General features: G+C 46.5%; 1 protein-coding gene across 3 annotated transcripts; it reads right to left on the bottom strand.

Moving 5' to 3' along the window:
* Window positions 1-290: 290 nt before the first annotated feature.
* Window positions 291-25,438, bottom strand: trim36 (tripartite motif containing 36). 3 transcript variants are annotated; one of them, XM_035379882.1, is made up of 11 exons: window positions 25,124-25,438; window positions 20,914-21,154; window positions 19,087-19,116; window positions 14,895-15,238; window positions 14,221-14,367; window positions 13,559-13,654; window positions 10,376-10,629; window positions 8,909-9,030; window positions 5,310-5,636; window positions 1,099-1,396; window positions 291-730 (listed from the first exon to the last, which is right to left on the bottom strand). In XM_035379882.1, the coding sequence occupies exons 1-11, from the start codon at window positions 25,184-25,186 to the stop codon at window positions 361-363; spliced, it is 2,292 nt and encodes a 763-aa protein (XP_035235773.1). In that variant the 5' UTR covers window positions 25,187-25,438; the 3' UTR covers window positions 291-360. The 3 variants fall into 3 exon arrangements, with proteins under 3 accessions (XP_035235773.1, XP_035235771.1, XP_035235772.1); XM_035379880.1 differs by lacking the exon at window positions 19,087-19,116 and having other exon boundaries at window positions 292-730; window positions 25,124-25,436; XM_035379881.1 differs by lacking the exons at window positions 19,087-19,116; window positions 25,124-25,438 and adding an exon at window positions 21,821-22,167 and having other exon boundaries at window positions 292-730.
* Between the last annotated feature and the right edge of the window lie 1,258 nt (window positions 25,439-26,696).

Raw genomic sequence — 26,696 nt, 5'->3', positions numbered from 1 at the left:
TACCATTATTATTACTGATCATCTTCAAGATGGTATTATGATCATCCTCATTATTATTATTGTTACCATCATTATTACTATTGTTGTAAGCCATAATTCACCTAAAAGGGTCAAGGCACACCAGTGGTCATAGGCAAGGTTTTTCAGGTTTTCACTTGGCTTAGTATTACAGTAGCGCTACATCAGTGAGGTGTTCCTGGCGTGCGGCGTGATGCAAACCAACTTAAATTGGTACGGGAGATGGAGGCGGTTGCCAACGGCTACGAGAAAGATCTCGAAGGCAGAGACCAGATAGGAGGACCGGCAGGAAGGTGTGGGGGGGGGGGGGTGGGACCACACACGGTGGGGGGGTACGGGCGTCTACTGCCCCTCCCCATCGTACGCCAGCCGCTTGGCGGTGATGACCTCCTCCAGGTGCACCCCCCCGCTGCCCATCAGGGCGAAGGCGGGGTACATGGTGCCCGTGCAGTCCACCTGGCGCTCGTACAGGCAGCGCATGCTGTCGGCGTCGTAGAAGAAGACCCGCCCCTCCTCGTAGTCCAGGCAGACGCCGATGCGCTGGGGCATGGGCAGCACGCGGTTGGCGTGGTCGCCGGTGGCCGCCGCCGCGGCGACGGAGCCCTTGGGGATGAAGAGCTTGCCCATCCCCACGGTGAGCAGGGTGAAGGGCTGGGACAGCTCGTAGCAGGTGTCCTCGCTGCCGCTGTCGTGGCCGCTGTCGTGGTCGTACCTGCGGAGACGGAGAGCGGGTCAAACCCTCAACGACATCACACCAAGCCAGGGCAGCAACCGAGCAGGGGCCGCCATTTTACAAACTTACATATTTCCCCAATCACAAATGGCCCTGAAAAAGGTTTAGGTAGGTTAGGCTAAATTACGGTTACTAACAATTAGGTTTACGTTTCCCAATCACAAATGGCCCTCAAAAAGGTTTAATTTGATAGATGTAGTTTAGCTAAATTAGGTTTACAAGCATCTTGACAGTTAGTGACAATCTCAATGTATGTGTAAACATCAGCCTTGTATTGGCCTGTAAAAAGTTTCACAATGGAAGAAACGGCCTGGAAGTAGCCCCCCGGCGGAGCTAGGCCTGCTCACCTGGGGCTGCTGGTGTCGCGCGGGCTGTGGAACCACTCCTGCAGCTTGGAGTCGGAGGCCACGCCCACCTTGACCAGGTAGGAGTGCGGCTGCACGTGGAAGGCCCAGAAGTGGCGGCCCTGCGAGACGCCGGCGTCGCCGATGATGTAGTCCAGGCAGACGTAGGCCCCGGTCTGCACGCGCTCGGCCGCCAGCAGGAAGGGCAGCCCCGCCACGCTCTCCACCGCGTCCCGCCGCACGCTCAGCGACAGCCGCTCGGGGCTGAAGCCGCACTTGTCGTTGAACAAGAAGCTGAACACTGAGAGAGAGAGGGGAAAAAAAAAAAAAAGAAAAAAAACGTGACTAACTGCCGCTCTGAGAACTTTTAACAGCTCGTGTTTCACAGCTTAACAGCTAGCTTCACAGTTCACTGTTTATATCAGGGGTGGCCAACCCAGGTCCTGGAGAGCCGCAGGGTCTGCTGGTTTTTGATGTTTACTCGGCACTGAATTGCTCAAATGCGATTACACAGTTAACTGACCTCACCTGGTTTCTTGGCTGTTGTATTTAAGGTGAAAACAAAAACCAGCCGACCCTGTGTCTCCCCAGGCTGTATTTACACTGAAAATATCATTTCAGCCCATCATGAGCTATTTTCAACAGACCGTTTACATTACAGCCAACGCCATGAAACCTAAGCAGTTTGAAGTACTAAAATTGAACTTCCTCAAACAGCAAAAACCAGAGTATGCTACAATACAGTCATTTACAATGATAAAATATATCATGTTCAATGGTATTATGTTAAACATATGTAGTTTTAATACAATAAATTTATTTAAATACGATTTCACAGCAGTTTATACCATTATACTCACAAGTAAGAAAGAGAAATCGCTACAAAAAGGAATATATGGTCTCGGGCTTGTATTTTGGAAGAACACTATACATAATTCTGGCTTAGGTGAGCCAGTTTAAATCAGAGTAGAAACAGCAGCCTAAAGCCTTAAATTAATCTAAAATATCTGTAGTAAAGTTCGGTTTATTGGCTGATCAGAAGGGGGCGCCATTGTCACCAAGTAACAATAGGAACAATAGCAGATGCTGCAGTTTCTTGTTTTATCTTTGTTTTGAAAGCACTGGGAAATTGCTGTATTAATCATTGATGGGACAGGATGCATGTGTACAACGATATAAAGTGTCTGATGTTCAAGTAAAGGGATTTCAATTCTGTTATATCAAAGTACGAATACTTTTTAATAATTGAGGGAAAAACCATACTTCATCTCGAATGTACAGCAGTCATTAGCCTACTCAATTCAATGTATTATTAAACCTCATTTTAATTGAACTGCAAAGCCAGTCATTATTAATAATGAAACAAAATTTCACATCTACATTTCGAGGCTACATGTCTGCTGATCTGCGAGAATTCACATCAAAATATTAACTTTATCTGAGAACATCTCTTCGGATGTTAAAATAATCATTTCAATCCAAAACATTCAAAATGATGTACTGCAAAAATCTAAAATTGGTTATAACCACAGCTTGAACATTTTTATCTTTTAAAATCCCCTCCTGAGTCAAGATCTAAATGCAAATAAATTACTGTGCCGCATTAATTTTGCAAAATAATTTTGAACAGGAAAAAGCAGTATGAGGTGCCACAAAAAGATCTTTCATTCCGTGCCAACATCATCCGCTGCTTTTTTCTCCAGCAAAAACACTGGTGCCAAAATCCTTTAGAATTACAATTCGAAATCCTGTGGGGTAAGAGTTCACCCACATCCTGGTTGGGGGCTGGGGGATGCTCAGGGCAAACGCTGCGGAGTCTCCACGCTGTCCCGGGACAGAGAGAGGGAGAGACGACGGGACAGGGGAGCGCCGGCTCGCCCAATCTCGTCGAAGCTCCGCGGCGATCTGGAATTCCAGCTCATTACTAACGCACAGCTCGTTCGCTCCTGCGCATCTCAGAGAGCAGAGGAATGCGAATCCGCCTCGGCGAATCAGTGTTCAGTACCCCCCGGGCCCAACGCCAGCTGGGACACGGCTAGCCAGGCATGCAGATCCGACTTCACTTTTTAAATTTTCCATTTCATGTGTTCGCACATGATCCTCGATGCACTTATTCCCTTTTTATAGTTTATATTCTACCCCTTTCGTCCCTGCTGGAAAAGCAATTAAAAAATGGGTCGGAAATAAACTAATAAATTCATCAATAAAATCACTGCATTTTTTTCCCCATTGTTCAAAGAATCTAGAAGGCAGTTTCATTCATTAATCTGAGCTGTGAGAATGTTGGCAGCGCTCAACTGTGAATGTTGGAGGCTTTGCGTGCTTGCGCAGTAACTGATCCAGGACCTGCCATCCCAAACCTAATCCTTATTACAACCATTATAAGAAAAACATTAATCTGAGCCAAGCCCATTGCTTGAAGCAGGATCATCAACACGTTTAGTCTGAAGTGCTCGACACCATTTAAGAGCTTGTGGAAAACGAGCGGTTTAAAAAAAATAATTTTATAGTCTCTCTCAGCAAGCTGAAGAGTCATAAACATGTCTTCCAGTCATTAAAAAAGCTTAATCTCGGAAATGAATACTGCCAGTTATGGTCTGTGTTTGATCCAAAATATCATTTCAGGAAGCAGACATCTGTCTAATCTTCCCTAAACCTGTGTAAGAAATACCCTGACAGATTTTCAATGGGGGCGATTAAAAAGCTCTTCACTTTCACCGAAACACTTACACTTGCATGTGAGGAGCTAAAACGTTACCATGACAACCCTCGTCCAATTAGCCCATCTGCGCTAGCAGTCATTTCACCAAAAAGAAAGAAGACGTTGTAAATTAGGATAATTTACGTTTTCCACTACGTATCCAAAAAACCCCGTCCCGTCTCATGGATAAAGACGTCTGCCACATATACGTGAAATAGTAACGGCACATTTATTGTACCACATAATTCATCAATGGACGCGAGCTGGTTATAAACTGATCTGCCCGATTACAGAAAACATTCATTTTTATTCTTTTTATGATTAGATTTACCATGACTCATATTTGTGATGATTATTTATACAATACACTAATTATGATCATTATATTTTAATTATTATGACTACGAGTGATGATTATTATTAGGCACAGTTTCAGCAGGAGCCTAATTATGTTGTTTTTGGCATCACAAGCTGAAGAGACAAGGCAACACCCGAAGCTCCATATTCCTTCTGTTTCCCAACTGCCATTTTAAGAAACTGCCGTTTCTTCTCATTGTTTCGCTAAATAATGGCCCATCCGGCAGCTCTACCCTCGTTCAAGTTAAACCAATGAAGAGGAGAAACAAACACACAAAAAATAAAATCTTCTGTTTTGCAATCACTACTTGGAAAATAAAACGGGGAGCTTTCGCTGCGGTTGTGCCTGCGTTTGAATACATGCCATCGGAGTCCTTTCAACAAACAGGCAAGCGCTCATCACGCACGATGTCATAACGGTCAGCTTGCCCTGAATGTGCAGAAGGAGCCATGAACAATAGGGGTCAAAGGTCAGCCAGCAGGCTTGTCTGGGAGCTCAGTTTTTTGCAACGGTGAAAATGGTGTCAAATGAATAACGCTTACTCCGGAAGGAGGCCGCCCAACGGCTTCTGTAAGCTACGCTGAGGTTGCCGTTGGTGACGGAGAGCTGAAGGTTGATGGGTATGACAGCAGTGCACCCTGGGACAGCTACGGCTCCCTGTAATTAGGGCCGCGGCTCGAGCGCGCCCCCGTTCCAGACGGACGGCCGCTCTGAAAGGGGGGAGGACCCCGCGGCTCCCTAATCAGGACTCTGCCAGTGCTGGAATGTAAACTGTTTACGCATCGCGCTTTTTATGGACATGATAACAGTCCATCGCTATAAGATGAGTTACACTTTTTGGTTCTCATTGTGATATGCAACACCCACTCGACAATGCAAAAGTGCTTGAACATTCATACAATGTCTATTTTCAAAAGAAGCTAAAACTTTTGCAAAACATCCTTCCACTGTATGAATAATCTATTATGGAAAATCTGAGAAATCTGAAGAAGGGTCATCCCAATTTCCCCAGTTTCCCCCAATTTACCACAGTTTCATGTAAACTGGACCTGATTTCAGCCCGGTTTGCTCTGCAGCCCGAGGGGAAGCGGTTGGGGGGGGATTTGGGGGTGGGGGGAGCCGAAGCTCCTCTGACAGGTGTGCGGCGGCGCGTACCTGGCGCGGGCGGGGTGTGGAAGGACACTTCCGGGCCGTAGGCGCTGAAGAAGGCTTCACGGCGGCTTCGGACCCTGAAGGAGTACACGCTGTCGCCCTCCAGGGCGCACACCACGGAGCTGGAGCCGTACACCTTCTCCCTGACCCGCCAATCTCCGCCCCCCTCCTCCTCTTCCTCGCCGCCGCCACCGCCGCTGCCCCCGCCGAGCTTCCTGAACTCCAGGAAGTGCTGGTCCGTGGGCAGGCCGTCCTCCGGGACGTCCCAGCAGATCAGCCCCTCGTTGTACACGCGACTCCGCGTCCTGTCGATGACGGGGGGATCGGGCACTGGAGAGAAAGAGGAGGAAGGGAACAGGAGGAGGAAGAGAACAGGAAGAGGAAGGGAATATGGTCATTGTTCACACATTTGAAGAGGAACTCTGCTGAAGCATCAAAAAAAAGAGGTGTTCGTGTGGATTTCATGTATTAAAACAGGTCTTTCGAGATCTCACACAACATTAGGACACGTGAGATTTACTTAACCACATTTCCAAAAATAAATTCTGAGTACACAGCTCATCGTGAGAAGTGCTGGAACTGCATCTGTTGAAGACAAGGGTTCTTTGTCAATAACATAAAAAAATCATAAACCTGCTGATGGCACCAGGAGATTATACCAGTCTCTGGCTGCATTTGTGTTTAGTATCTTTAGCCCCCACTTTCTTTGGGCACAGTCATGCTGCATCAGCAGTTTAGACTTACCCATCAATACAGATTTTTTTTTTTTCCGAAAAACATTTTCCCACTCCTTCAGGAAAGGGATAGACGGTTAAAAGTATTTCACACGCAAAAAATCAATTACCTCGCCACTCTAATCTGCGCATTAACATTTCTGATAATGCAAAACCATCTCTGCTGCATTTGCATTAATGGAACGTTGGGGCGAAATGAACACACAGCAAAGAGTTCCCAGCAAAGTGCGTTGTGCGATTCCCCTCTCCCTCCCCACGAGGGATTTCAAAAATTCCCGTAGCCAATCAGAGAAGCGGACGCTCCGTCCCGCCGGGGTAGCCGCCTCACTCGACTGAGGGGGGGGGGGGGGCTGGAAGCCTGAGAGCTCCGCCCCGGAACCCGGGCCATCGATCTGCTTCTGGAGGCACCTCACACGGCAGAGAGGGAGGCCATCGACTCTGCAGCCACAAAGCAGCCGTGCCCAAGAGGAGCCTCGAGAAAAACGGAAAGGCCTTTTTTTTTTTTTTTTTGCATACGTCCAGAACGCTCAACGTGAAGATTTATACGCCTTTCTAGCCACACGCCATTGATAAAAGACCAGAAAAAAATCTGGACTTGAAGAGCAGGGAGGAGCAGGAAAACGATTCGGTCTGAAGGGTGCGGTTGCCATGCCAATTCCGACGTGTATGGGGCGGGGGGGGGGGTCCATCCATAAAGTGAGAGAAAGACAGATTTGCAGCGTTGGGCTTCTTTTCCAACGTGATCAATTCGGAGTAATGCCGGACATTAATCTACGGCGGAGTCGGGGGGAGGGGGTTGGGGAGGCTCGCCGCCCCCCCCAAAAGCTGGCAGAGGCATTCCGCCCACTTAGTCGTTTAAAGAGGCGCGCTGTGGATTGATGGCATCCGCGTGGTGGTCTTTATTCCTGCAGAGTGCAGTAACGGGATTTAAACGGCTTAGGCTGCGCCAGAGAGCAGAGGAACACGGGTAACACAAGGGCCCTGTGCACTCCGGCACGGAGAGGGCTTCCTATAAGCGGATCTCCGGACAGAAATTACGACGGTTCTCGGATAACTTCACTGGAGGCTCACGGTAGAATGACTACTTAACACGTATGAATTGGATGTTCTTGGACAGGGAAATTACATTTTTGTAATAGAAAATGAAACTCAGGGGAAATCCCACTGTGGGTTCCCCCCCCCCCCCCCCACTGGAGAGAGGACAGGCGTGTTTAATACGAAGGACACCGTTTTGTGTCCTTTTATTTTTTATAATCAAATCATAAAACATTTCAGGCACACTATCTGCTGCACTGTGAAGGGTAACTTTAATGTTCGGCACAGCGAAAAAATAAAAAATAAATAAATAACCTTGTCTCCATTGCGTTTTACGTCCATATAAAAACCCAAGGTGTCTCTTAAAGAGATTCTATTTAAAGGATGCTGATGATGCACACAGGCTGTCCATTTTGTTAAGTAAAGGAAGGAATCATTAAATCTTCAGACACTGCAGGCAAGCAAAGCACGGGACTGTCCCAAGACTGCAACTGACGTCTGCTGTAAGAAAGGTTCGATTTTTCCTCCCAGTGACACACAAGCGCACGTGTGCAGAAACTCACCTCCTGATTTTCACACTGTAAAATGTCTTCATCCATGTTCACGTGCTTTGACTAAAATAAAAATGCTCTCCATCAGCACAAGACATGATTTGTTCATTTATTGTTCTCTGAAATTCAGAGAGCGAGTAGAAATGGATAAAGAGGATGGAAAAGGTTGAACTCAGTCACGCAAGCGAGCATAAATTTCCTACTGAGTTCATGAACCGTGACGTGAAGTAGCACTGAACCTAACCAACGTTAGAGGTCTTATGAAGGTCAGTACCTACACTTACATCAGGAGCTCTTCCTCTGTACGGACTCCGCAAAATGTAAACCATAACCATTTACATGAAATGAGCAGCAATTTAACATACATTCATCAATTATCATGTACACCTGTACAACTGGATTTTGAAGATCATTTCTACACTTAGTTAATTAAAAAGTTAGGTGTAGCCCCATGTCCAAATGAACCCAAAGCGATGTATTCAGTTTGACAAACATTAGCTAAAGCCCCATGAGGCCGATTACTGGCATGTCCAACCGCACATTCTCCCTGGGATTTAACATGTTTTTGTCATATAATCACCCTAACGTGCCTTTTTAAAACCTGGTGCAAAACAGGGCCTCAGACTGAGGCCACCCTGACCTGGTCATTTATTAACAGGGATTTTTAAAAACCATGCAGCTCTCAGGATTGGGCCGCTGACCTCTTCCTAAATAGCCCCCTCTCCTGACCCCCCAGGGGTCGGTCTAGCCAGCGCCGCTCCCCCCAGCTCACGGTTAGACGCGATGACGCGGTCGCTCTTTGGCAATACTTACAGCGTGCAGGCTGGCCACACAACAAGCCCATTAAGCTACACTAATCTGTGAAACACACCTCTGTCCTCGCGTTTGGGAGTAATCTGACAGGATCAGCACTGACAGTTACTTCAAAAAATAAAAATAAATAAATAAAATAAATACTTTTCTTTCTTTCACAATCTGCCCATTTACTACTTTCAGGGCATTTTCCAGTTTTTGCACAACCGTCGTTTTTTTGCAGGGAGTCAGCTCGGTTTAGCACCTCCAGGCAATTTTTTTCCCCCTTCCTGAAGAACGTTCTAGAAACAGCAGTTCGCACTTCCTGTTTTGTCAACGCTGTGATGTCAGGCACGCTGCAAAGCCCCAGGGGTAAGAGGCACGGGGTTAAGGAGCTTTCGTAAGAGAAAAGCCGGACAGGATGAGGACCACAGGCGCGCGGATCCTCAGAGGCGAGAGTGACCCGCGAGGGCGTTAGCCGAACCCTCACCTCCCCCGAAAGACAGCTCCTTCAGCACGGCCTCCTCCTTGGACACGTCCAGGACGTAGTCCTCGAAGGAGGGGTCAGCCGCCGGGTGGAAGGTCTTCAGAGACTCCGTAGCTTTCTGGATTCTGGAACACAGGAGGGGCAGCGATTGGTCCAAAACTTTTTTTTTTTTTTCCTGCAAGACTTAAATACTTTTGTTAGAACAGGAACTGTACCTTTAAAAAAAAAGAAGAAGAAGAAAGGTCTACTGTGAGCAATGCAGTCGATTCCCCCGCACAATTTGCCTCGAACGTGAAAACCACGTCTGCGACTTACTGCAAGCGAAGCACTTTTCAAAAAAAATTTGACTGAAGTTGCATTTACATTCCCGGCATTTAGCAGATGCTCTCATTCACAGCCATTTGCACGGTTCACATTCTTTTGCATACAATTATTCATGCAGCCGCGTATTTTACTGACTCAGCTCAGGTCCAGGAGCAGGTACCTGGCCGGAGGGTATAACAGCAGAGCCCCACCTGCAAATCGACCCTGTGATCTTCGTCTGCAAGCACAGTCCCCTAACCACTATGCTACCATGGAGCTTTATTCATGGTGTCAGTGTAGTCTGTAGTTCATTACGGTTTGATAATGCTGGTAAATCAAATGGTATGACCTCAGTACCCCAACCAAACATATGAACCCCTGGTAGACACCCTCCCTCCATCCCCCCCACAAAAAATAAAGAAAAAAACAAGGGATCTCAAACTCAAATCCTTGAGGGCTATCTGCGTCTGCTGGTTTTTTGAGGTGTTCCCGCACTGAAGTGCTTCATTTAAAGCATTGATTGGCTAGAGTCTGCACACCTTGTTTCCAAGGCCTAAATTGGCTGCTGATGGAAATGAAAATCACAACAACCCTCCCTCCCTCCCTCCCTCCCTCCCTCCCTTCCTCCAGGACCAGGAGTTTGAGACCTTGGATCTAAGCACACTGGCCACTGTGCTACTGGAAAAAAAGGAGGGAAAACAACTATGGCTTCAGGTAGCCCAAAGCCTCAGTGGGTTTTTCAAGCCGCTTTGAATCTAATGGAGATCAATTATCAGGATTAGGGCAGAGAACGTTAGGCCTGTTAAAATTAAACTTGCAGGACCAATCCGCCCACACGTGTCACTTTAAAAAAAAGCGGAAAGCCTACAAGCACATGGTCAGGCCCTCACCAAAACAGTCCCCTAAGACAGAGGTTTATATCGTATGTAAGGAGACTGATTCTACGACTCTCAACGGGCAGCCAAACAGCAGCCAATCCCATTTAAGAGACATTAAGAGTCCTCATGTGACCAGTGGCCAGGAACACCCTTCCGGAACAAGAGGTAGGGGTGGTTCTGCTGGAGGAACATCACAGCCTGGCAAGAGCATGATGGAAAGGGGGTGGTGGGGTGGAGGTAGGGGGTGGTTTTGGGTGGGGTTAAGCACGGACAGAGAGCCAACCCGGACCTGTTGTGCAGCTGCTTGGCGGTCTGGACGAAGCAGGACTGGTCGGTCTCCTTGAGCACCTCCTGCGCGTAGCCCACCAGGCCGCTGTTCTCCAGCATGCCCTGGTACTCGTCCACCTGGCCCCGCAGGCTGCCCAGGCGCCGCGCGCGAGACCCCTCGATGGACCGCAGCATCTCGTCCTTCTTCTCCTGCAGGATGGCGAAGAGCCGGTCGAAGTGCTCGTGGGCGCGCCGCTCCGCCTCCGCGCCGTTCTCCTGCGAGGCGAGGGAGAGAGGGACGCCGCGGCCGCGGCGAGGAGGGCGTGAGACGCGCGTGTGCCGACACCAACGCGCGCACGCCGTAACCACGGCGATTACCGAAGCGTTCGTACGGAACACTTGTTACAGGCTGTTTCCCTATGCTAATCACAAGAACAGTATTGCGCATAAAATTTTTTAAAAAAACAGTCAGCATTCATTGTCTCATGCAGCTGGGATACGCACAAAAACAACAGTCTGCACGCATCACGAATCCCATATTGGTTTTTTTCGTCAAAACATTTTTAAGAACAAAAGTAAGGATAATTTAAGAAGTTTTGTGAATGAGGCCCAGTGTCCCCAAAGGCACCCTGCAGTTCAGCCACAGTTCAGTTCCAACAGATAAAAGCCAAAACGGGCCATGCTAACGTTATGCTACAAGGAGCTCTGCGTTTCTACCCAGGTCAAGTCACAGCAATCATCTTCCACACGTCCCAGGAATTCATGCGCTAGCACGGATCCTCTACGTGACATACTTCTGCTGGCAGTTTATCAATCAAATCTGCCAAACGTGTCAAAATATGCCCAAATTTGGCCAAATGTGGCGTCCCGCACAAATCCAGTCATGTCAAAAAATTTACATTTCAACTTTTTTTTTACAGTTAAAGGTAGAAAAACATTTAGAAAAAGGGCTCAACCAGTCACACCCATCGGGAGGAGTTTGGGTCATACGGATTCCAGTGCAGAAATGCCATTATTTAACGCTGGGACACGTCTTAAGCAAGGCCTGACCTGCTACTGTACACTATGGCACTTCTCACATTTTTCATTTTAAGATTAATGTACCAATGAGAGCACACTTATGGGACATGCTGTTCATTTAAAGTATCAATCTATACAGTGTTTGTTCCAAATCTAAATGTCATTTTCCATTCCAGTGAGATTTACAACTTAAAGCTGTGGGGCAGAGCATGCCATTAAAGGATTTTCAAAGAGTTAGAAAAGCTTTGTTAAACCATTACCTAGCACTGTCTACACTGAGGAATCCCTTCAGCTGAAGGCATTGTTCCCGCACACAGGGAAGACCGGCAGTTATTTAGTTCTTTCAAAAGAACTGAAGTTATTGATAGTTAGCCAACCCCCCCCCCTCCCCCCCCTCCCCCCCCCCCCCAGCCAGCTCCATTTACATCACAAAGTGGGGGGCTGTGGGAGAGTACAGTCCTTGTATTTAAGTGAGTGAAAGCCTCTGCCTGTTCACAGTACAGACAAAGATGAGGCCTAACATTGTAGCAGCGAATGTACATCATGTATAATTATCCCCTCATGTTTTTCCATAAATCCCACATGTAATTAAAACACATTTATACGTGTAGTTAAAATACAGTCAAGCCATGTTCTTTGTGATTATTACATTATTTTTACTACTCAATTATTCTTTGTAATTTTTTACGCAAACAACATATACAGACTGAGCACAGAAGAAGGATCAGGGACTGTGTATGAGAGATTACTACATGTCTTCCCATTAATACACACTGAACTGTACACTGATGACAAAACTGTAGACTATGGCATACAGCATTTAAGGAGAACCAAAGAAGTCACGGTCAGTCTTTTAGTAGGATTTAACTACAGGAACTGCAGAAATTGGTGACAATGACAGTCCGTGTGCAGGTAAATACAATGTACCATTACGAAAAACTGATTTGATCATAGGAGGATCTTGTACATTTATGTTAAACTAAAGCATGTCTGAAGGTTTGAAGCTGCCCTGCATTCAAACTGAATTTGAACAGCAGAGAGCAGAATTTCAGGGTCAGAAGCACCTGTAGCCTAAGGTTATATGAGCAGGGACACGTGGCTGTGTTTGGCTAGCTGTTGTTTTGTTGACGCTTTTTTATTTTTTTTACCTCTGGTCATTAGCATCCTATATTTGGCAATAATGCCAGGAATGTGTTAAGAAAACAGGATCACTTGACCCATCGAGATCCCAGGGGAGAACTGATCAACACCCACCCACCCACCCAAACGCCACTTTATACTGTTTGGTACTAATAGAGAATATCATTGCCCAGCACTACTGGAAGAGAATGTCCCTTCCGATCTCAGCATGAAGGACTTTCTCATGTCCTGAACACAGGAAATGATGCAGACGTCTAAAGGACCAATCAGTGTAAACGCAGCCAAAAACACACAGGGCAGCAAGGAATATGCATGTGTTGTCCTTGCAATGAAACTGACAGCCTTTTATCATCAGATATAAAACATTTTAATGCTCTAATTAAAAATACAAAAAGCACACAAAGTTAGAAATAGTGTTTTTAAATTGTGCAAATTATATTCAGGTAATCACGTCTGTTCGGATGCGATATTACAGGCAATGGTCCAAACGCACTGCAATAGCTGCATAATTAAAATTATTTCAGCTAACAAACTTTCTCCAGAATATATACCAATATAAAATCTAGTGATTTGAATATATTCAGCTGTGCCATGGGCAGCTTCACAATAAAAGGGCCATTCACGAACACTGAAGAAAATAAAGTTTTGAATTTTGTGGTCCCAGGCTGTGTATAAATATAAAGGTTACAACGCAAAACAAATAAACTAGGCTTCACAAGAGAGAATTATTCAAATGATATGCAGGCCTAGGCTTGGGCCCGCAGTGCTGTTCTGATAACCTGCGTCTAAGCTTTCATACATTTAATTAAATAAACTTCCTCTCCAGCTAGTTTTAGCTCTGAACACAAATATTGGGGTTTAAATTTGTGAGCCAGTTTGAATAGAACAGCATCCATACGTAGGATAAACAGCGCGCTTTTGAATAGATTTGCACATCAGAGTTATTGACTGCAATGGAAAAAAAACACACACACGCACACACGCACACACACAGGTCAACAGTGAAAGTACCTCCTGCCCCGTTCCCATTGGACGAGATGCTCACCTCGGTTTGACTAATCAACACCTCCAGCTCGGAAATCTGAGTCCTGACTTTGTCCTCTTTGCTGATTAGGTAATGGATACTCTTTGAAAGCTTCTCCTGTTGAAAACGATAACACAGTATTATAAGAGCTAGAGTATCTCTGGTGGAAACTCAATCCCTTCCTGACAGATTCCGGTTATTTATGTACACCCAATACGCCCCCCGCCCCCCCTCAACCACCTCCCCGTGCTCTCAGAGAACACAGACAAGTTTGATAGATATTATAGCAACAAATGAGCCCATTAAAAATGGACGCCACGGTGGCCTGTGTTTTAGGTCATCTCAAACTACGCAAATTAGGGCAGAATCCACAGCCCTTAATTTCACCGGGCGACAGTTCTGCCCTGAGGCTAACCTCACGAAACGCCCTCAGGCCCGGCCCTACAGCACAGCCTCTCGGATAACGCTCGACACCCGAGCGCATGCTAACGGACGCTATCCGTCCGTGACCGTTAGCGTAAACGAATCTGTTCGCACGCAGCGAAAACACCCGAGGGCACCAGCCTGGCTCTAACGGGTACACGGTAAAAAAAGGTCAAGCCGGCACTCATAAGAATGTACTTTCCCCTTCGATAAGCGTCGAGCCGATCGCTGGTTCCGATTGGCCGGCGCGTCAGGCGTACCTTGAGGATCTTGTACGCGCTGCTCATGGACGTGACCCTGTGGTTGGCGTGGGAGCCGCCCAGCTTGCAGAGGTGGCACACCGGACGCCGGCACACCTCGCAGTACATGTTCACCTTCTCCATCTCGTGCTCCGGACACATCAGCACCTGAGGAACAGAGCACACGTCAGCCATTTTGGGACTGTCGGCCATTTCTGCCACCGTCAGGGGGCTAGCTATCTGGCTAAGCTAGCACAGCGCAATGCTGTGAATAACAAGCGATTTACTCCCTGTACTCCACGACTCTAGAGTGATGACAGGGAGCGTTCAACCAAATTCTCCCCATCTCCCCAGAGCATTTAGCATTGATATCTCATTACACGACCTCTCAGAACTCAGACAGAACACTTTTACAAACACTGACGGTTCCCACACTAGTTCACAACGCGTTTAAGGTACTGCTCATCAACAAAGCAAAATCTCCCCCATGGGTGTCATGCTGGCCATTTTTAGCACAAAAGTGCAAATCTGACACTGTAACCGAGTCCCTAGTGTTACTCCTGTGTGACTAGCCTTCATGCTACGCTAACGTGTCCCATGTGACACCCAATCAAACAGGGCGGGACCGGGCGGGAATGGGGGGGAAGTCGGGGCAGTGGGTGAGGGTGCAGGAGGGAAAGGGGGGGGGTGTGCACCTTGGGCCTGAAGTTGGTGGTGGGCCCCACGTACTCGTGCTGCGCCTTGGGGGTGCCCCAGGGGTGGTAGAGCTTGAAGCACTCGTTGCAGTAGCTGGCCTTGCAGTCCATGCAGCTCTTGGTGGCCTCCTGCGGCGGCGGCTTGCACACGTTGCACAGGATGGCCACGGCGGCGCGCGCGGCCTGCCGGTACCGCTCCACGATGGACTCCAGCGTGAAGTTGCGGAACAGCATGCTGATGCCGCGCTCGCCCAGGTCGATGTCGTGCTGGCAGCCCGGGCACGGGAAGGTGGTGATGCGGGGGGTCACCGAGCCCCGCCTCCACCCCGGCGAGGAGATCGAACCTGGGTTTTCGGGCCACAACGGCGACGGGACGGGACACAGGACAGGGGCGGGACACAGGACAGGAGGGGACACAGTGAATACGGCGAAACTTAAAAGGCAAAGGGGCGGAGACCGCCATTTACAAGTGCTGTACCAGTAACCTACAAAGACAAAAAACGCAAGTCATTCCCAGGCTGCTATAGTTACGGGGTCAATCGCACAAAAGGATCACACACAGGAGAGAGAGAAAGAGAGAGAGCATGTCAAGTGTTCACAATGATCTGGACACCACAATGATAACAATGCTTCACAGTGTTTTGAGAGATTTGTTTGTTTTTTTTTTCCAGAAAAAAAGATGAATGTATGCATTGACATCTAAAACGTTGTGATCTCCTTGGTATTCTTGAAACAATCATTTTAAGCATTGTATAAGAAAATAATCGCTGACAAAAATCGCAGAGACTATTCTCAAGTTTAATTTCTTGCACTTGCGTGGTAATTTCAGTGTCTGTCTCAAATCCGCGGCAGTTCACAAATACCCATTTCCATAGCTACCATTTTGGCCGTGCGACAAGAGTGGCTTATGGAAATTTCTGGAAAGAACCTTAGAGGCTTATCGTTCATAGACATGATCCTGTTCACCTATATAAGCCATTACCACGTCCACAATGGGCAGCTCTTTCAGAGTAAGTGACACAGATTACTCTAGGGCCCCTCAGAACAGATTGTGGCCCCCTAAGTCCCTGTGGGAAAGGACTTCCTGTTTCCCGCTCACTGAAAAGTTGCAACCAGAAGCTTTGAGATTGACACTGGAAAAAAACCACGCAAGCGATGGGACTTCGCGAGATCTCATCTGACTTGGCGTCTGCGCACACATGTACGCGTGCCTCGGGGGTAAACGTCCGCGAGCCGTGCTCTCTCACGCGCGTTCTGCTTTGTGACACGCAAGGGGAAGCGCGAGGGAGAGAAGGAGCGGGTTTCATTTGCGTACAAACTCAGTCGCTGCAGCGAGCACAGAGGTCAGGTGACAAGCTTGCTGGCTACAGGCGTGACCCACATTTCCTCCCCCCCGCTCCCCCCCCACCCCCCCATTAAGAGCTGGGCGGCGTGCTCGTGGCTAGCCGGCGTAGCGGACCGGCGGGTGAGGGATGTGTAACCCAGGGTTCGGTTTAACGTGCCACACCAACGGCGGAGGCTAGCGACAGCCCGTCCCGGGCTCCGCAGCGCCCCCTCTGGCACCGCGCGCCTCAGACAAAAACTGCGGAAGTGCCGCGTAACCACGGCGCTGGAGAGACACGTTCAATCAAATGCCCGAGTCAGAAGAGATCTCTAAAGTCAGGCAAAAAAAAAAAAACCCACAAAAAAACAAGTTAGGCTTCCAGCAAATCGTTCACCTGCAGATGTAATGCCTCATTAAATTTGAAACGAGTCGTCCAGTTCAATGCATTAAACACTCGTTTACACAGATACTGGGGAAAACCAAAACTTGTTCCTATTTTTACAGCCACACCTACGGAAGCGGAGAGAGAGGAGCAAAGAGAAAAATCATTACAGGTAATTAAATTAGCTGTGGGGTGAAAATAAGGAGGAGGAAAACAAATGCATTCGTGACACTGCACTGCATGACAGGAGGAGCAGGTCGACACACAAAAACAGGCAGGCAAAAAATACACACAAAGCGAGCGATGCATTAGCACAGTACAACGTACAGACCACAGTGGGTGCACAATAAAACAAGCATTTGATTACATGCCGACTGTGTGACAGAGTGGAGTTAGTGTGGGAGGCGGAGTCACGACAAGGGGCGGAGTCATGATGGGGAGGCGGAGTCATGGGCAGGATTTTTTCTGTAACAAGCAGCTGGGGGGGCCAGTCTTTGGGGGGGGACGAGGGGGCGAGGGGTGTGTGTAATGGACAAGGTGGTGGGCAGTGGTTTGGCCCTGGAAGATGGAGTGGAGGAGGGAACGGAGGGTGCAATTAAAAAAAAGAAAAGAATAAATCAACAGTGTACTTAGGCTGCGGGTGCTCGGCTGGGGGGGGGAAAAGGGAGGCTGTGCCTGGAGGTCCGCCATGGCGGGATCGTGGGTGGGGGGGGGCGTGGCAGTGCGGGGGGGGGAGAGAGAGTCATATCATAAACACGGCCAATGTGACGGGGGGTCGGGGGGGGGCAGGGTGTGGAAGTACACCCTCCCTACGGAACCACATCACCAACAACACAGCCCTGAGTCACACAGCGTGACGGTACTACCAATGGGGACCTCGGTGGCAAGAAGAGCAATACCCCTTTCCCAATTAGAACTTAATTAGAAATTTCATTTTAATGGTGGAACTGGCAACCAAGAACTAGAAAACTCATTTCCGACGTACTGTACGTGGCATTCCATCAGTGCCTCGGGTCGGTTGGAATTTCACTACAGCACAAACAGTCTTTTCCTTATTAAACAATAACAACACAAGTCGGTGTTTTGGTTGTTCGTTTTTAAAGACTGAATATTTACTAAAAGAAGACAATATATTTAATGAAACTGCCAAAAAACAGGAAACCCCATTGCAACCAGGGGGCTAATAAATTAGCAGGGAGAAGTGAGGTGAGTGAGTATAATGTGGTATCTTTTACATCTATCGGGGTGGGGGGATAAAACTAAATTGACTCCAAATTTATTTAAATGTCCACTGAGCAAGATAAATACACATTTTCTTTTCTAATTTCTCTAAATAAATGGCCTATGTCTGTACCACCATTGTGATCACTCTGTATAAGAGCTTCTGCTAAATGAATGTGACGTGTTTTTCATATCTTGCTTCGCTGCGATGGTGAAAGAGCTCACTATCGATCGCAGGCCTGGAGAATCACCAGCACACACTCGCTCCAGAAAGCCTCCATCTGTGCTTCCTCAGACCCAACCCTCCCAGGAGTTCACCTCCTCCACCCAATGCTCCAATCCCTCTCTCACAGACGTTCACAGACGCTCACAGACACCCTCAAACCCAACACTCCCAGGAGTTCACCTCCTCCACCCATGCTCCAATCCCTCTCTCACAGACGTTCACAGACACCCTCAAACCCAACACTCCCAGGAGCTGACCTCCTCCACCAGTGCTCCAATCCATCTCTCACAGACAGAGACACTCACAGACTCACAGACCCAACCCTAACACTCCCAGGAGTTCACTTTCTCCACAGATGCTTCAATCTCTCACAAGGATACATGGGACTCACACACAGACTCAGTCACACAGTCACTCACAGACAGACATGCAGACAGACGCTCACACCACCGCCAGACACTGGCCCTCTCCACCAATGCCCCACTTTTCACACAGCACAGACATCACCCCGAGTCTTCCCCCACAGTCACCCCACCACAGTGCGCTGCCTTGTCCTCTGTGACTTCACCAATTAATCTGAGGCGCTCAAATAAACGCACAGCTGTCTCGGGAGAGACGTGTGTGCACACGCTCGCACGAGTGACATCACCCACAGGGACACTGCTGTAATGCCAGTCTGTAAATTAGCAGATGCCTGCGTGTAGCACACTCGCGCTAACTGCAGCTTTTCCCCTCAGCAAGAGGAACATCAGGACGGCAAATAAAACCAGCCTAGTCCCAAATATTGACTCACAAACCGGTCCTCCACCATGGAAATGTGATAATTTGCTCAGCAGACATTTAAATCAGTCTAAACAGCTGAACGGTCCAGTCGCTACTAGTTAGGAGGGAGATTCCTGACAGTTGTGTGGTGGTATATAGATATACACACTTAAGTAGTGTAGGTGTTCACAGGGGGGGTGGGGGGTGGGGGGGGGGGTGGTGGGTCTAAAAACACTATACTCACTACAACTAAATAAATAATGGAACCCACGTCTACCTCTCCTTCCAAATGACCTTCTCAGAGAGGCTGCAAGCAATGGACAGAGAAGTGAAGTAAGACCAACAGTTCACACACGCCCGAACAGAAGTGGAGTCAGACCTCGTTCACAATGACCCTTGATGTCGAGTGACACCAATACCCACTTCTTGACGGAAATTAAATCTGCCCTTGAACACAGGACACCAAGCAGTGTGAGCTGCTCATTTCCTGAACACAACACTGCGTGTGGCACACGGGTCGTCTTTCTCCCCCCGTTGGTTCTTCCTGAAAAAACTGATCAGGATCCAGGGGCCATTTTAAAGTTATTTGACGTGCATTTCTCCAGGCATTATACACATACAATTACACATACATGGACCTGCCGGCCCAGAAAATCAATACGTTTTCCCACTGTTCCAAGTTCGACCAACAAAAATCAATCCGGACCGCTATATCGGTCATAGCAGAGCTTAACATACTATTGATTCATTTCGGTCTATTTTACAGGGGCCAGTTGTCTAAACGCAAATGAACAGGACTGGTGGTGTTTTAATGGGTTCTCTGGTGATTTATAGCCCCAGGTACGCCACACTTGGATTACTTTCTAGACAGTAGACAGTTTAATCTCCACGACAACCTTGTCGGAATACCAGTAAGAAGTTTCAGCACAAAAAGGCTTAATCTACACAAACCTGTGAGACAGTGATAACCTTTAATTAAGGGCTAAAGAGCAACCACAATTATTCATTAAAAAAAAGATCAATTCCTACGGATTCAAAGGAAAAGGGAGGTTAACCTGTAAATAGCAGTTCCGTAAACACGAGAAGGTAAATCAATTTACTCAACTTCCTACTGAAAACAGTCTCTTTATCAGGAAGTACCTGTGCTAACATAGTACTTTCATTGTGACGTCTCTTACGCAAACGCACTACCTTCCAGGTTCAAATGGAGTAAGTTTTCCACGGCCCTCCGTTTTCCAAATATATTTCAGACTTGTTTTTATAGCTTCTAAGAGCTGGCCAGTATTTATTTATTCTTTTTATAAAGCAAGAAAAACAAAATAAGCCACCGATGATTATTTTCCGACTCGGACGGAGAACAGGCTCCTGTCTGATCAGCAATGCAAACAGGCATAATGGGCACATTCAGGCCGCGTAAACGTGGACCGATTTCCCTGCGCACTACGCAGCTGTGGTTTGGAGTGGCCGAGGCAAACCCTCAGCTCGCAGAAAGATCGCCTTGTCTCGGGCCCATGCGGTTTTCGGCATGGATTCAGCCATTCAAATATCGGCATTCACAGCGTTGTTTGCTTGTCTTGCTGTGGCCTAGCTTTGAAAAAAATCCCAGCATACAAGCTTTACTCAGCTTTTTATATCAATTATGTAACATTATGCAATCTATGTGGTATAAACCATACGTCCACTACTAAAGTATTACTTTCACTTACTGAACTTTAGAATCCCATAAACAACGCACGTGACTAAAAGGTTTAGAGATGGAACCCCTGAGGGAAAATGTAGGACAGCCAATTATGACGGACTTGTAAGAGCCTGCTGCAGCCTCGTTTAGTTTGCTGTTGAAAGTTTAGGTGTGCGCTTCATTCCAGAAAACAAATGGTTCTGTAAATGACAGCACTGTTTGACTGTGCCCAGTAATAACCGTGAGCGAACATTAATAACGCATCATGTAATTTTAAAAACACTCAAAACTTCAGAGAACCTTTTCAATTATTTAGATGGCTCCAATCAAAGCAAAAGAATAATGTTCTTACATTCATGTTAAAAGCCGATAAACGTCGACAATAAAAGATAAATGTGGCAATTTTAAAGAAAACCTCAACCGCACCTGATCTCACGAGCCGGTCAAGTCTCTCCATACTGGGAGAGGGAACTCTGGAGCGAGGACTCCCGGGAAGGGAGGACTCTGATCCCGCATCGGTGCTGAGGGAATCTTCATGGTTCAGAAGGAGCAGTTCTTTGACACACTTGTGACAAACGCTGTGCTGGCAGGGCAGAATGAGCGGGTGCGTGAACAGCTCCTTGCAGATTGGGCAGATGAGCTCCCGCTCAATGTTCTTAATTGGAACCTGCAATTTAAAGTTCGCAATGAGTTAAGTGGAGATCAATCTTTCGCTGTAAACAAACCAAAATAAAAACAGAGAAGCGACTGTGCATCTCACAGAAGCTTGAGCACAGCTCGCGTTCAATGATTATTAGGCTATCGGCTTGAGTTAGCTTCCACTAATCAATGAACTGAAAACCCAATCCTAAAATGAAATATGAGACAAACAAGCCGCAGACACGTCATGGGTCAAATTCCTTAAAATATTATTAGTTTCTGACTCAAACTACAGATATGTCGAAACGAATGCCCTGGGGGAGCAACGTTTCAACAAATTGCCACTGCATTACAAGTTTGTTGAAAAGGGAAGTAGCTAACGTTTTAACTGCAAATACACCACCTGCTAGGCTTTCCACAAAAATACAGGTTAAGAATTTAATGTTTGTAAAATCACGAATGTTTCACTAAAATACGCTTAGTTTACAACTTTGCAAGTCATCACAGGTTGTCTCCGCAACAACCCTTGTAGCTGCGCTAACTGACACGTCTCACAGTCACACAATGACACAGCTAGCGCGCTAGCATGCCATTTTGGAATAATAATAGCCTATCCACTTCCCGGTTAGGAGTTGGCAAACATATTCTAACCACCATAAAACCTAACATCGCCTCTATATTTTGGTTCACTTACCAAAATGGAGCTACGTCGTGAAACCGCCGACATTCTGAACGAGAGAATTTAGGTTACAACTTTCAATGCCTTGAGCTGAAGATGCCGAACGCAATCATCAGCCGGCGCAGTCCACAATGAATTAAATAACGCGACCTGACGCTGCGGATGAAATCTCGACGTGATTCAGCAACTGCCGAATGACCACAGCTTTCTGCAAACTCAACGCCGGGGAGGCTCCTGCAGTAGGCTACGTGGGGCTGGGTGGAGACAGCGGAATCTCCATAGAAACGATTCTGCAGTAGTTGGGTGTTCAAAAAGGGAGGGAGAGGGGGAGGGGGTCACAGGTTCGGGGTTCTTCAGACGAAAACAAACCCTTGATTTACTGTGATCATAAAGTCGCAACAGGGTTGTATATTTACGTCAAAAGCAGCAAACGCGCAGTTTTAAACCCGTATATTTTACAATCTGAAGTTCCAAATTGCATAATAAAGGGTTATTTGTTGTGTTCATTGTTGTAAGGTTTATAAACCTTGGTGGTAGTAGAAGTAAAAGCTGTTGTTGCAGTATTAGCAATAACAGCTGCGTTGTTGTTGTTGTTGCTGTTGTTAAGAAAGCATGCAATTATTGATACTTTTAGTGATAAGCAGCCTAAATATATATTCACTTGCATACATCAATTAAAAATGTCAATTTAGTAACCAGATTTGTTTTTAGTTTCTCAAAGTTTTCCTGAAAAGAGAGGAAGCAATAAAATGCATCCTCACAGCCAATCCAACACCCCAATGTCCCATCTCTCAAAGAAAAAAAATCTTCGTCAGAACAGCATAAGTGCAATTTGAAAGGGACAAATCTTCCGAAAGGCAGTGAAAGGTGGCGAGGGACTCTGTCGTCGTGGCTGGGCACCTCACGACGACGCTAAACACTGAAGGGCCAGCGCTGAAACTGAAGGGGATGAGAAGGAGGCGGGAGCACAGCGGTCAAGAGGCTGTTATCACAGGACCGGGGCTGTGAGAGGAACGCAAAGCCACGTTAACACCGCAAGAGCGCTCCTGACCTCCCCGGGGCATTAACTGTGGTAAGTGTTGGCTTGTCTAAATTAGCCGGTCGGGGGTCGGGGGGGGGGAAGGGATAGCACCAGGTGGGCTACATGATTGCAGAGGATGTGGAGCCAGATATTTGTCACCGGAGACCAGAGAAAGTAGGATATGCCATATCACCATATCACGTACCATGCAGCATATCAATCCAGGGGACACTTTTTGGATACCAAATACAATAAATATTGAATATGGCCATAGACTACCAGTCAATCGGCTAATCATAGGTTATCCTGTCTCTCTCCCTCTGTTTGTGTGTGAGTGTGTGGGGAGAGAGAGAGCGAGATCATTGGTCCTTCCCACTTTCTCCCTCTCCACACACACACACACACAGAGGGAGGGAGAAAGAGGGAGGGACCAATGATTAGCCGACATACCAATGATGTACAGTATAAAGCTATGTATCATTAGAAAACTTCTGATCACTGAAAAAAGGTGACCCAGTGTAAATGAATAATGACACAGAGCTTGGCACGTACACACGGTATCCCTCCCTCACTCTTAATAGGCACTGTGCTTAATAGTGACCTGTTGACGCACACCCCAGTTCTCTAGACTGTAGTGTCCCATATATGCAAGGTTTTTCAGTGGCAATTCCAAACGTTACATTGTACATAACCCTTATAGTACACCTGACGACAAATGCATTTCATTATATTTGCAAAATGTATTTCCAGTAAATAGTGAGGTGTAATTGAGTAATTGTGCTTGAAAATAATTTGGATACAAGTGCAAAAGCTCCAGTATTTGTAGACGTTCTGTGATTTCATGGCGTAAGTGCACACTATTGTGACGTATGCAGTAAAAGTATATCTAGAATTTGATTTGAATTATTCCAATAATATATTCGCAAGACAGCCCGAGAACGTGAGCAAGTCTATAGCAAGATTCAATCCAACAACAAATATATTTTGCCTTAATTTTCAGTGATAAATGTCTGCTTGATAGTGCACTTAAGTGGAACAAAGCAATTAAATGAATGAAACATTCATTCTGCAATTGGATACAGTTCATTATCATGCCATACCAAAAGCAACCACTAGATGATGGTAAATTGTGATTTCAATGAGCATGAGCTAAGCTTACAAAAGCTCAAATAAAGAAATGGCGTTTCAATTTTCAGTGACATTTTATAATACTTAAATTTCTTCGTGGAGTTCAGGGTACAAAAAATGTCTTAACTGCGTTTACCGGTGTATGTACCGCGGATGAGATTCATTTGTAATCAGATCACTCAATTAAATCTTCATTGGAAAAGTGAACTGTGGAACTTGCCAGACAGGTGTCATGTTTTCAAGAAACACTGACCCACTATGCGGACGACGTCAGGATACGTCACACAATAGGGGGAAAAAATGCTTTAACTGGAGTGTTTGAATTAACGTGAGTACTTCCTAACGGGAATATCCGTTAACTGAAGCGTATGTCTCCCTGCCTGCAATGAAATTCATACAACTGGCAAACTGATAAAATACATAATCATAAACACAAGAAGGTCTTAGGATCGCCATTGTGATAGCGTGGCGCAAGCCGCAAAGGGACTGTATCCTTTTGAAGGAGCTATTTGCTTAGAGGCGGACATGTTTCCGTCTAACTTATTCCCATGAGCCGCTGATTGTACATCACTTTCACCCGTGGGCCCAACACCTGCACCAACATAGCCTAACAGTTACAGCCTCGTTTGACACACTGTTTCAGCATCCACAGAATAAACTGTTCTTTACAACCATTACAGAAATTGCAACAGTGTTATTTTTACGCAATGTAGCCTATGTTGTTAATAAGAAACATATATAGACACCCCCGACAAATTATTCAATGACAATAGTAGGATTTCTGTTATTTGAAGTAAACGGACAAGTGCTCAGATTAATGTAGCCCACAGACAACACCCACTGCTGAATTACAAAGCATCAAATCCGGGTTTTGTTTTTTAAAGATCGAGTGTTGAGAAAACGCTGCACTGTCCCCAAAAAAACGTCGCGTACGCATTTTAAATATCAAATAGCCAACACTGCACCGTACATGCCCTAACCATTCATAACACCTGAAATGAAACATTCTACTTATGAATAAGCGCCAGGTTTTAGATGTTGCAACCAGTCGCCTTAGTAACTGTACATGTTGCCTGCCAACGGCACGGTTACTAGAGCATCTCTGTTGAGACACGGCTGAGAATAGCCCGTCAAAACTATGAATGAAATCACAACTGATGCACACTTACCTCGCCCTTTGTAATCCGCTCAACTATAGACCCAAACTCTGTCATGTCCTCCGAATCAGACATCTTTAAAAATGAAGCGTAAATGTATAAGGCGCTGACAAATCAAATAAGCAGTAGCTCATAAATCAGATGCTCTCCGCCACTCCTTCATTCGCCTTGCAAGGGTATCTCGATCAATGGCACGCGTGCATAGGGGATGTCACATAAACCCAAGTGCCCGCACCATTATATTCTGGGTGGACCACAGACCATGCCCAACGGAAAACTGTACCTGCTGCGCGAGGAGAAAATTTGATTAAATGATTCATCATTGAGAGTCAAACCCCGCCCTCACTGCCATACATGGGCGTGAACTTCGCCGTTCGCCCAGTAATGGATTTTTATCTCGAACGAAAACGTTACAATAGTACAGAAAGAATCATCCCCGAGAAATTACACCCAATTTATTCATTTTTACTAAAAGGGTAGGTATCGTTTAAATGCATGACACAGCACAATGAATATATGTATTTTTTGCATTTTGTGGGATAAAGGCGATTTATGTCTTATTTTATATATAGTGTATCAGCATTAGAGGTGTTTTGAGGCAAATAATCGACACAGAATAACACTGAATTGTAGCCTATAGGCCTACATTTAATTTTCTGAAATGCATATACTAGGCTACGGACTCGGTAACGCACAGCAAACCAGCTTGTTGCTATCTTAAAGTGCAATACGTAGATTAATTCACATGGTGTAAAATTACTTTGAATGAGAATTTAAAGGACATTGACCGTCTTTTTTATTTAAGGCTAAATAAATGCGTCTCATAATCGTACATTTCCTACTGCAACCTACCGCTAGCCCATTTTTGTAAAATGAATTAAGTCAAATGAGCATTTATTTATCTTACATTACAAAGCAAAATCAAATTCCATGAAAGAAACCACGCCCGCCTCCCACCCTTTCCCCCTGTTGCTTTCAGCAACAAATCAGAATTCCTGTAGCCTGGTGAAGGGATTTTAGCGGGAGAGATTATGTCGCGCACACACGAGCCAGCTCTGACACTTGTTCCAGTCATGGCGTCACCAGATGGCATCTCCACGCGGATTTAATTTCGTCGCTTCCATTTTATCGTGGCGGAGACAAGAAAAAACAACAACACGTAGCCTAACTGAAGGCCTGCGTCGCATACAACGCTCCCTCCAGTATTTATGGGCCGCACAGTTCATGCCACGCACGATGACCTTACAGCACCTTATTTACACGTTCGTACAAGAAACATAGTGAATATTATAGTGGGCAAATGTGTGTGATTGTTCTTGTGTTCTGGAGTGATGTCACTGCGAGAATGGAATGACGAATCATTATAATGGAATGATTATAATGGCCTGCATTTATCTAGCACCTTTCCTCTAAACATTTTTTTAGAGTGAAGGAGGGATAATAGACCTCAACCACCCAGCACAAGTAGCACTCACCTGGGCGAGGCACGCTGGCATTCCGCTTCAGAACACACATGCTGGCCACACCCTTCAGCTGAGGTGGGGGGGCGTCCCTGAGCCAGTTAGACCGGGGGGGTGATATTGTG

This window comes from Anguilla anguilla, chromosome 10 (assembly GCF_013347855.1).
Source record: "Anguilla anguilla isolate fAngAng1 chromosome 10, fAngAng1.pri, whole genome shotgun sequence".
Lineage (NCBI taxonomy): Eukaryota > Metazoa > Chordata > Actinopteri > Anguilliformes > Anguillidae > Anguilla > Anguilla anguilla.
Note: the sequence above shows the minus strand (reverse complement) of the source record. Positions and strands in the feature narration are given on the sequence as shown.

Excerpts from the sequence above, each read along its gene's own strand:
- trim36 (XM_035379882.1), bottom strand. The coding sequence starts at position 25,186 with ATGTCTGATTCGGAGGACATGACAGAGTTTGGGTCTATAGTTGAGCGG. Across the intron at positions 21,155-25,123 it reads AGCGGATTACAAAGGGCGAG|GTTCCAATTAAGAACATTGA; the intron begins GTAAGTGTGCAT and ends TTTAAATTGCAG. Across the intron at positions 9,031-10,375 it reads GCCAAGCAGCTGCACAACAG|AATCCAGAAAGCTACGGAGT; the intron begins GTCCGGGTTGGC and ends CCTGTGTTCCAG.